This window comes from Phragmites australis, chromosome 6, assembly GCF_958298935.1.
Source record: "Phragmites australis chromosome 6, lpPhrAust1.1, whole genome shotgun sequence".
Taxonomy (NCBI): Eukaryota; Viridiplantae; Streptophyta; class Magnoliopsida; order Poales; family Poaceae; genus Phragmites; species Phragmites australis.
The window spans coordinates 1,255,557-1,266,753 of record NC_084926.1 but is presented as its reverse complement, the minus strand read 5'-3'; the positions used below and the strand labels follow the sequence as shown (position 1 = coordinate 1,266,753).

Here is an 11,197-nt window from a genome sequence, read left to right as displayed (position 1 = left end):
GATTCAACGGGCATAGGGGAACGAATCATGAAATCACGCACAGTCGTGTCGCGGAAAAGCACAAATAAGTCCTCGCGCACAGTGAAGGTCCCACTCTCAATACCGTAAGAGCACATCAGGAGGTACCGGACTTGCTCCAGGCTAACTGACATCCTAATACCGATGACAAGGGCGACCAGAGCAAGCGATAGCATGCTTTCTTCGAGGGCCAGGTCTCCAGAGCTAGGGATGACGCAGAACTCATGGAGCGGCCTGCGCTTAGGGGCACTGTGAACCGATGTGGCACGCAATGGTGGAGGGAGGGAATCCAGCGACGGTGGAGACTCAGTGGCATAGATGGAAGGCACCGAGAAGCTTCTCCCCGTGGACTGCGACGCCGTCAACGATGTTTGTGAGAGCGCTGGTGACCCCACTAGGCAGGCCCGTGATGATGACACGTTGGGGAAGGATGGCGCACGTGGCGAAGTGGGGGGCATGACACGACCGTGCAGGCAATGAGCGGTGAGGGACATGGAGATTATCGGAGCCTGAAAAGGTCCCCGGGGGAGAGCGAGGACGCCTAAAATGTTGTGCCTGGTGACCTTCACGCTGGCATCTTAAGCAACGCGACGGGTTGCGGCAAACTGCCGCAACATGCTCGGTGGAGAGACAATTGAAGCAGCGACCAACCAGGTTCGCCGACACTGGCCTGGAGGGTGGCGGAGGCACACTAGACACCCAAGGCCACTTTCTCTTCTTCTTCATGACCATATGCCAACCATACGAATCGGTGACCGAACGTGGCGGGCGTGAAGTGGCATGTTGTGAAGGCGACACATGACCTAACGCAACGCACGATGGCGGCGTAGCACGAGCCACCTGGTGAAGCCACGACTCCATGGTGTGGTCGTGCGGGGCTTCATTGCCAATGGCAGCGACGAAGAGTGATGGTGGCTGGGACAACAAAGGCAAATCGAAGGCTAGCATGAGGCGGATGAAGGAATGAAGAGCAACCGAATCAGGTCTGAAAGGGGGTGACATTAGGGTTGAGCGAGGACGGCGCGACTGGAGACACCAATGCTGGGGGGAGGGCTAGGCTGCAATGGAGGTAAGGAGGCGGCCGATGCCATCCCGAGGGGTGGACGTACGGACCGAGAGCCCTTCGCCATTCACCTCGCGCTGAGCTTTTGTCTATATAAGGGATATCAGACCACAAATATAATACAACTATACTTTTGCAGTGGTCAAATGTTTATATAGATAATACAACTATATTTTTAAACCTAGTTATCCGAAGACAATTTTGCTACTGCCTTCGTTTTCATTTACTTATCACAGCTTTTTTCTGTAATAATTTTGACCTTATATTTTTTTAAAGAAAAGTTTATAGATATCTAAAACTTTCGTATCATTATATTTGTCATAAAATGTACTTCATTAGTATTGTATATTTAAATATTTATAATTTTTTCATAGAAAAATATAAGATTAAAATTATTACAGTAAAAAACTGATGACAAGTAAATGGAAATATACGTAGTATTTTTTAAGGTGTGAAGGAACACCAGTCCCAAGTTGCAAGTGTGCAACCAACAAAAGTGTAAACTTGGGGCCCAAAAACAGGCCCCAAAATCCGTCAACTTGGGGCCCAAGGAAAACCGACTTGGAACGGAATACGCAGCACCTAGCCCAATTTAAAATAGAAGTGCTAGATCAAAAAGCGCCTTCAGAAAGCCCAAATCGCAGAAGCCCAACCACGCGCCACCCATCCGCAGTCCAGACTCGCCGAGCCACGGCGAAGACGACGGCGCGACTCGCCGCCCCTGACCTAAACCTCCGAACCCCTCTCCGCCGCCGCAGTCGCAGGAACCATGTCTCAGAAGAAGTCGCGCGGCGGAGGCGCCTCAGCCGACGACCCCGATGACCTCTCTCGCCCTCCCCCTCTCCAGGCCGTCCTCCTTGCCGACAGCTTCACTCTCAAATTCCGCCCCATCACCCTCGAGCGACCCAAGGTACTACCCGCCCCACCCCAAACCCTAAACCACTGCCTCGTCGTGGCCCTGAACGAACTCTGCTGCTTCCTTCTCGCAGGTGCTGTTGCCGCTGGTGAACATGCCGATGATCGAGTACACGCTCACGTGGCTGGAATCGGCGGGGGTGAACGAGGCCTTCGTCTTCTGCTGCGCGCACTCGCACCAGGTCAAGGAGTACCTGAAGAAGGCCGGGTGGACCGGGAGGACCGGGGGCATGGCGGTCACGGCCGTCGAGTCGCACGACGCGATCAGCGCCGGCGATGCGCTCCGTGCCATATACGACCGCGGCGTGGTGAGTTTCGAGCCTGCATCCTTAACGCGGATTATGAAGAGCTATTCGTGTTTGGTGTGATTGTGGATTGCAGCATTGGTGTTTGCCGTGGTTTCACACTTGAATTTCTCGTTGGGTTGAGTGTTGACTTGAACTGATAGTGAGGTCTGAGACTGAACCATAGGCATATTTCGGAGTGCTATTTCAGTTCGTTTAAGTAATTTGAGCAACAAAGGACTATCCCCTTTGTCAAGTACAGCGAATGGTCTTCCATGTTGGCTGCATAATTAGTGGTGACTTAGGAATGAATGAGTATTGGGGACTCAGGGATGAATGGCAGTCGCCAAGTGGCACTGACGAAAAGAGTTAATAGTACCTAGCATTTCTCCTAATCACAGGCTAGCATAGTAAGTTTTTTTCCTCCCTGAAGCTACTAAATGGAATTTACCACAGTTCTCCTGATCAGGTTTTGGCTAGTTTGCTAACATCCATCTTGAAACATGTTGGCACTAGTCCAGCTCAACTTAGAAAGTCAAGTACTAAATTATGTGATTAGATATCCATTACTAAGTATTAATATTACACAGATTTTGTTGTCGAAGCACTTGTAGCTTATGCTATTTTTTGCGAGACTCAGTGCATTACTGTGCTTATAATTTCAATTAGCTCCATTTGCAGTTTCAGTTGTTTCATGTACTTCATGTGTTTGTTGTAGATACTTGGAGATTTCATTCTCATCAGTGGTGATACAATCAGCAATATGAGCTTAAAGGATGCTCTCCAAGAACATAAGGACAGAAGGAAAAAAGACCCACTTGCTGTTATGACTATGATTATAAAGCATTCAAAACCTTCTATCCTGACGCACCAAACACGGCTGGGTAATGATGAAATTGTTATGGCGACAGATCCTGAGACAAAGGAGCTACTTTATTACGAGGACCGGGCAGATAGCTCACACTTGTATGTGACGATCGATAAGGATATACTGACCAACAATCCTACTCTCCAGCTGCATAATGACATGGAGGTTTGCTTCTGAACTCAATAATTTAACAGTTGACATCAATTTTTATCTAAGCTCTGTTTCTGCTAATATTGTTGCTGGATTATGCATAGTAGTCTTCAATACTTGATGTCTGTCTTTTTTTTAATCTTTTTTTTACTTCTTTTCTGGCAGGACTGCTATATTGATATATGCTCTCCAGACGTCCTAAGTCTTTTTACTGATAACTTTGACTATCAACATCTTCGGCGCCATTTCGTGAAGGGCTTACTAGTTGATGATGTAAGTCGATCCACTACTGTTTGACCTCAGTAAGCAAAGGAAATATGCTGTTAGTCTCTTATTCCCTTTTGTAACAAACAAACTGCCTACCAATCCTTTCAGATTATGGGGTACAAAATCTACACTCATGAAATACACTCGAGCTATGCTGCAAGGATTGATAATTTCAGGAGCTATGATACAGTGAGCAAAGATGTCATTCAAAGGTGGACATACCCGTTTGTGCCTGATGTGATATCCTTTGGTGATTGCCCAGAAAGTAGACTTCATAGGCAGGGAATATACAAGGCATCAGGTATACTCAGCGTAGAGAGAATTTGATGATAGGTTTATTTCTAGACCGTTGCTATTGACCTACTGCTCCTTGGTTCATGCTTCCAAAAAAGCAAGATATTTGAAAATCTAGAAATGTTTGTCATATGAAAATGTTTGATTTGAAATGGATATATTTTTTATTTTGTATATTCACATCAGCTATTTGATTAGTTTAAAGTATTTTAATAATGTAAATCTTCAGTTATTTCTTGCCTTAGGAAATATCTTATTTTTTTAGATATTGTGCTAAGTAATGCATGAAGTAGGTCAAATTACTTTGACTTACCTTTATATGGAAACTAAAAAAGTTTGCTTCTGGGTACATATGTTTGTTCTCCAAATGTCCACTGTATATGTGCTTAGCCAATGATGTTTAGTGTATACGCTGTCATTCATGTTAATACTTTTAGATGATTGTTGCTGTGGATACGCTGTTCAAAGTCTTGTAAGCAGAGATATATTAGAGATCTAGCTTAAAAAAGGATTTGTATTCTGCTGTTAAACTGTACTCCTGTTCTTTATCTCTTGGGCACTTCTTTTGCGTATCATTTAGGGCTGTGTGGATCTTCCCTCTATTATTCTCATAATTAAGTACAATATCCTCTCTACATATTAACTGTGCATATTTTTTTAACAGATGTAAAATTGTCACATTCTGCACAAATTGGTGCAAATTCTGTTGTTGGCAGTGCAACAAGCATTGGAGACCATTGCAAGGTATCAAATTCAGTTATTGGGGAGAGCTGCAAGATTGGGAAAAATGTTTTGATTAATGGCGCGTATATATGGGACAACGTCGTAATTGAAGATGGATGCAAAGTTAGTAACTCGTTAGTCTGTGATGGTGTTCATTTAAGAGCAGGTGCTATTGTTGAGCCTGGTAGCATACTGTCATTTAAGGTACGTTCCTACAGGATTGACATTACTCTACGCCACACGCTTTTCCTCCAGCAGCAACATAAACTAATTGTTTGTTTTATCCTGTACTCTTGCTACATTGAGTACATCCTGAACTTTTGTCCGTATTGTTGCAGGTTGAAATCGGAAAGAATGTTGTTGTTCCTGCCCACTCAAAAGTGTCCTTACTTCCTCAGCCTTCAAACGAAGATAGCGATGAGGAGCTTGAGTATGCTGACACCAACTCTGGAGTTACAGATAGTCCATGTTAGTCTGCAGACCCTAAAATTGTATTTGCCATTCATGTAATCATGTTAGACTATCATGTTCTTGTGATGATTTGGACCTATAACTGATATGTTTTACTTGGTGAACTGGGTTTCTTCCTTACAGCCTTTTCCAGTATGAGGAGTAACGGCGACCAAGCTACTGTTCCTTCTGAAGAAGATGACTCAGGGACATCTGAGGTATCCTTCTATTCTTAGCTGGTTTAGTGATTTAGTTTTGTGCATTCTTGGATTATGGTGCTGATTGTGGGGAACTATCTCCTGCTATAATGGTGGTACATTTTGTCATGGGTTATCTTATAATCGTTTGGGTTGTTCATGATGTCATCAACTAGACTGGGACCTGTGGTGTTGTCGGTTACATATGGACAAGCGGTGATACTGTTATTCAGGAAGAATGGAGACAATCAGTTGCTCCAATTCCTAAAGGAAAACTTGAAGAGTTGAAGCATGCTGTTCCTGTTCACGACAATGATGGATCAGAAGATGACTCGAACAATCCAACTGTATTAGATAAAGATCATGATTCTGAGAGCAGCGTGGTTGAGGATGATGATCATATTTCTAAGTTTGAGAAAGAGGTTATTTACGTATATTTGATTCTGAAATATGCACTATTTTTTCTGTTTCCATTTTTTGCTGATTGGTTTGCCCTGTTTAGGTGGAAGAGACGTTCCAACGAGCTCTGGATGATGGTGTTAAACAAGATAATTTGATACTAGAGATTAATGGCCTCAGGTGTAAGATCTTTCCTCTCCTACCTGACCCACATGGAAACTGGAAAACACTAAGGGCCTGTTTGGAAAGGCGGGATTGGAAATTTGGATTCGATCTGAATCCAAAATATTCCTTGAACAATCCTCCCTATCCAGGCCCTAAATATTGAAAATTATGATACATGGAAACAATCAATTGCTTTGTCCTGGGCATACTTTTGCCTACTGGTAGAAAATTTAATTTTTCATTTTTCTTTCTGTCAATGTAAGAAGATGAAAAGAGACTTTTATAGTAGAAACTAATTTAGGTAGTGTTTGGTTAGAGTGTGCAAACATAAATGTAAAGGGTATCGAAATACGCTGAGTCGTAAACGATTTAAGCGAATACACGTTTTGTTTGGTTCAACTTGGTAATGGAAATAGATTGAAGGAAAGAGAAGAACCAAAGGTAGTAAATAGAGATTCATCTCAATGTGGCATGGTGATGGTGTGGCTCTGATTCTGGACCAGAGTGAGGATCCCTGGCGGCGACTTCGGCAGTGTGAGCTGTTCCCTGGTCAAGGAACAACCGGGGTTTGCTCAAGCTCGATGGCGGCAGTGAGTGCCGAGCAGGAAAGGCTTTGTGGCAGAGAGGTGTTGCAACGGAGCAGCTGTGGTGGCGAGGCTCAAGGCCGGTGAAGGGCGGAGCTTCGACAGTGCAGGAAGGCTTGGGTGTGTGAGGCGGAATGGAGCGGCGGCGGCATGGATGGCAAGGGCGACTAGTTCAGGGCAGGAAATCAGGTTTGGCGCAGGCGCGGCCAGATGGCATGTTGGCCGGCTCCGGCAGAAACACGGCGATTGTTGAGCCCCTTCACTATCAAAGATACGCCGCACAAGACGTGATTAGTTGTTCGCGCCACTGCTCATGAATCGCAAGAGAAAGGGGGTGATCAGTGGCTGCTGAGTGCTGAGCAGAGATGACAGGTAGCGATATCCCATTACACTCAATTGAGACTGGTAACCAAGTGGTATCGGATTTATACGTCTCAGTATCTGATTACAGGGGACCCGATTGCAGCAGTGGGCGAAACAAACAAAATCTAATGTAATTAGTTGCCTCCGTAATTAGATTGCGTTACAATAACCCGAACCAAACACCACCATAGTTTATTGAAAACTAACATAATGTGCATTTCCAGGGTAAAATTCCATAAGCTTGTGTAAGTTAGATTAACATTCTGTTACCCACCTGAGAGCTTACTCATGTTGACTTGGAAAGTTTTATGGTCCATATTATTGGAATGAACTAATTTTGTTATTTTGGCTATACTGTACAAGGAACTAGTTCTCTTTGGTTTCAGTTCAGATGACTTGTCTATAATTTTGTAATGGTTACATTGATAGATGCAGCTTTTTTATTTTAATTTCATCTGTGCAAATTGAAAATCAACAATAGGTTATATTCATTCTGTAGTTTTTTTATTCTGTCATTATAGTAATCATGGTTGATTGCACTGACTCTGATACCATGCTTATTTTTCAGGTTAGCATATAGCCTTCAACATGCGGATTGTGCTGGAGCTGTGTTCTATTCTATCATGAAGAGTGCATTAGTGGCTGCTCAATCTGCTAATGGTAAGTTTTTTACACATGTTATGGAATATTATGAACCATGATGAATGTAAAGTTGGAATTCACCGATTGAGAGCTAGGAGATTTGGCTGTTTTACCTAAGAGAATTGGTCCAGTTTACAGAAGAGATTAGCCTGTATTCTTGGATTGGTGATTACCTAGCAAAAGTTAATTTCTTTGCTTCTTTAATTTGTATTTATGGCATTGTGATGCTAGCTGTGCTGCTACGCACAGATTAACTGTGCCAAATCACCACATATAGGATAGGTAGCTGCCTAACTAGCCAGAACCAACTCCTGCTCTATCTTTCCACTTTTGCGTATACAGGTATGCAACACCACACACAAGTGGTCAAGTCATGACTCATTACTCATAACCTAACCCTAGTAAACTCCATCACTAAGTTCACCGAGGACTTTGGACTATGGATCCATCTTTACATAATCGATGTCAACCTGGTTGGGTCTACTGTCCCTTCATCATTTCGAATGTTCTCAGAGGATCAGGTTCTTATCCAGTGCAGCTCTTTTTTTATGCTATTTGGTAATCCATGTTATGTTATTACTCTTTGTGTTGAATCTAAGCTGAGTCACAGTGCACTGTTAGGTTAAGAATCTAATCTAAGTACCTAACCTAATCATCCCCAAAATTCATTTGAACTCAAATGCTTTTATACTTTTAGCTAGGTTCAAAATTCATTTGAATCTAGGATTTTTTTCTTCACAACCAGATTTGTTTTATTTAGTCCATATCCAGTCATTAGAATATGCGAACAGATCTGTTCAATGAATTTTTGTGCTGTTCTAATCCGTGGTCTGCGTTCGAATATCATTATATCAATGCAGTGACACTGTCTAATATGTGAAAGTAAATGATTGGGTTAGGTCTTTCAGTTTTTAGCTAAAAATGTCTGGTTTTCTGGCACTTAATTTTTTTTCGGTGGCTGGTTTTCATATTTCAGATATAAAGTAGAAGCAGTTTTTAGTGGAACTGTACCACTTCTGTCTTTTTTGTGTTATAGTTGTTAGATCTGATAATGGTTAACCAAAGCTTATTTGCTCTGATTTCCCCTTCTCTTTTCAGATCCTCTTCTAAAGACAACAGCAGAAGCACTTGGCAATTGGAAGGATCTTTTGCGCAATTACACCAAGACAGTTGATGAAGAGGTATGGTTCAATAATACTACTCACTAAATACTTTGAATCATGAATGAGTAATATTTGCTGAAACTTCGAACATTATTCTGCATAACTGCATATGTATGACTGTCATGTCTAAGTACCAGCATAATTAATCATTAAATGCTGTTTCCTACTACTTACTTTTAATTGTTGATTAGCCCGGTAGCACTACATGCTTTTGCACATGCAATGTGTCTCTTCATTCGTTGCGTTTGTCATAGAACATGAAAAATAACATCATAATATCATCTCTTACGTTATTTTGATTTACAGCGCTGCTAGAATTGCTTGGTTCACCTCTCCAGTGGCACATAGGTTTCTAATTATGATATCTGGTTCATATCTGTAATGTAGGCAAGAAATGAGCTTTTAGATAACTAAAATCAATGCAGGTTGCTTTATCATCTATTTTTAAGAACACACTAGTTTGTAATTGGAATCATCTTCGGGTCAAACAAGTAAAAAAGCGAATAATCTGTTCCTGTTTGATCTGATGGTATGTTGATCTGCATAATGTGCGTATTGTTTGGTGGGTGTGGTCATCATGATACCAAATTGTGCTATGTTGTATGATGGCTCTGGGAAAGGCCTCTCCTGCAACTTTAAAATTTCATGGGCCTGTTTGAAAGAAATTCCTGTCTAATTTAATTTGTAACTTATTGGGGTATATTTCTCTTTTGATTCTTGTTGTGAGCTAAATAGATTATTTCTTGGGTACTGTTATAGATGGAGATACTACTGAAGTTTGAGGAAATGTGTCAAGAGACCACAAAAGAATTTTATCCTCTGTTTTCGAAGGTAACACCTATTTCACTGAGACAGGTTCCACAACATTTTAATGCACCATGAATAGATATTGTTTAGTTTATACTGCTGGGCAAATACTGCACTTAAACCTTTGTGTTTTTTTGTTTTGTTTTGATAATCTGCTATTGAACACAGATCTTGCCATTCCTCTATGATAAGGAGGTAGTAAGTGAGGATGCAATTTTGAGATGGGCGGAAGAGAAAGAGCATGCTGATGAGTCTGATAAAGTCTTTGTTAAACAGTCGGAGGCTTTTATTCAGGTATATGTGCTGCACTGAAGTTGGCTTACCATCCTGTTTCTGTGCATGGTTTCTCAGAACCAGTAGAAGTTTGTCTCTTTTGATCTGTTGCCTTAGTTTGTTTCTCTTACGGCAAAACTTCAATTGTAGGTACTGTTATACTATGGCTCTTGAATTGTTGCACCTGACCATGCGCATGCTACAGATTTAAATTTAACTCGCTTGTATGGAATCATCTGTCTTGGTGACACGAGTATTTTCTCTGCCGGACTTGTGTCGTCTATAGGGCAGACGTGTGCACACGAACACGACGATATTACTTGCCACAATCAATTTCTTACGAGCTTCTCACCAGCCTTAGTGTAACTAATCTTCTGCAATTTGTTACCATACTCAGTGGCTCAAGGAAGCTGAAGAGGAGGACGAAGAAGAGGAATAACCCTGGAGATAGTACTTGATTCTTTTGCACGCGTGGTGAATGCAGAATCTGATTTGAGTTGTCTCTCGGTGAGTTTGCAATCGGCAAGTTTTGTAACATGTAATTGTTTGTACATCAATACAATACAATTTTGTTTCTAACAGATTGGAAAAGAAGAGGAACAATTTGCCGATGAGTCATGAATCAAATGGTTCCAGAGTGTAGATGTGGTGAAGTTTTCGACTCATTTGTTTAACTGTCCATCTGTTTCTTTGCACCCAACACTTGCTCAAATCTTTAATAAAAGCTTGGTTAGATATGGCTCCTTTCCCCCTCTTCTTTCTGCTGAGAAATGTAGTGGGAAGGAAAGCAATGGAGGCTTCTCGCCCAAAAGGCGCCAATGGATCATGTGGGTCGCGTAGATCCGGCACTAATCTTACCTCAAAAGGGGCAGTCTGTTTAAAGTACGTTCTTTGCCCCGAAGCCTTCTAAGTTTTTTTTTCCTATACTCCTGATCGCCTTCTCTGTTTTGTGATGCAACTGAACAAGAGGCAGCAAAATAAAGGTCCATAGAAAGAGTTTAAAAAACGAAACGACCTTGGGGCCAAAAGAGGAAAAGCCAGTAGGAATGAGTAGCGTGGTTGCACTGCTGCACTAAGCAATCTCTCTTCTGTGCTTTGCCCATCTTCTATAGCATGTGCTGTTTTAATCTATTCTGTTCTTTTATACGGCTTCCTTTTCTCCGTATATGTCGTGATTAGTCATGCTGGATATGCATTGTTTAATGTTTCGGATGATTTTACTTTGACCATAAGAAAGTTCGAATGATACCACTCTTTGTTATGTTTTATCACCTGACCTAATATTGTTTGGACTTGGGAGCACAAGGGATCGATGAATTGTGAATTTCTTCTGCGTGCGGTTTCCACCGCTGACTTTGCGGTCCGACAAACGTTTGGTCTGCAGAGTTGCTGATCTGAAACCTTCATCCTGAAGCCAATGGCGATCACCACTAAACATATAACAGTGCATTTTGCATTGCATTGTATTACTGGATAAGGTTAGACCCTGTTTTTTTTTATATATATATTTTGATTACGGATTCTATCATAAAAACAAAAGCAAAAATAAACCGTTACAAAGGTTGATTCTCA

At 41.9% G+C, this 11,197-nt stretch overlaps 1 protein-coding gene across 2 annotated transcripts; it reads left to right on the top strand.

The window, feature by feature from the left end:
• Positions 1-1,703: 1,703 nt before the first annotated feature.
• Positions 1,704-10,369, top strand: LOC133920954 (uncharacterized). Of its 2 annotated transcripts, XR_009910186.1 has the most exons (16): positions 1,704-1,991; positions 2,071-2,304; positions 2,999-3,313; positions 3,464-3,571; positions 3,674-3,866; positions 4,524-4,786; positions 4,921-5,050; positions 5,177-5,250; positions 5,406-5,651; positions 5,732-5,808; positions 7,309-7,400; positions 8,481-8,563; positions 9,305-9,376; positions 9,521-9,646; positions 10,023-10,132; positions 10,208-10,369. XR_009910186.1 is itself a non-coding variant. In XM_062365616.1 (15 exons), the coding sequence occupies exons 1-15, from the start codon at positions 1,851-1,853 to the stop codon at positions 10,062-10,064; spliced, it is 2,196 nt and encodes a 731-aa protein (XP_062221600.1). In that variant the 5' UTR covers positions 1,704-1,850; the 3' UTR covers positions 10,065-10,369. The 2 variants fall into 2 exon arrangements, 1 of the variants encoding a protein (XP_062221600.1); XM_062365616.1 differs by having other exon boundaries at positions 10,023-10,369.
• The last annotated feature ends 828 nt before the right edge of the window (positions 10,370-11,197 follow it).

What these genes read in the sequence shown, in the direction of transcription:
- LOC133920954 (XM_062365616.1), top strand. Translation starts at nt 1,851, where the DNA reads ATGTCTCAGAAGAAGTCGCGCGGCGGAGGCGCCTCAGCCGACGACCCC. An exon ending in ATGACTCAGGGACATCTGAG is followed by an intron (nt 5,251 to 5,405) that starts GTATCCTTCTAT and finishes GTCATCAACTAG; the next exon opens with ACTGGGACCTGTGGTGTTGT. An exon ending in AGTCGGAGGCTTTTATTCAG is followed by an intron (nt 9,647 to 10,022) that starts GTATATGTGCTG and finishes TACCATACTCAG; the next exon opens with TGGCTCAAGGAAGCTGAAGA.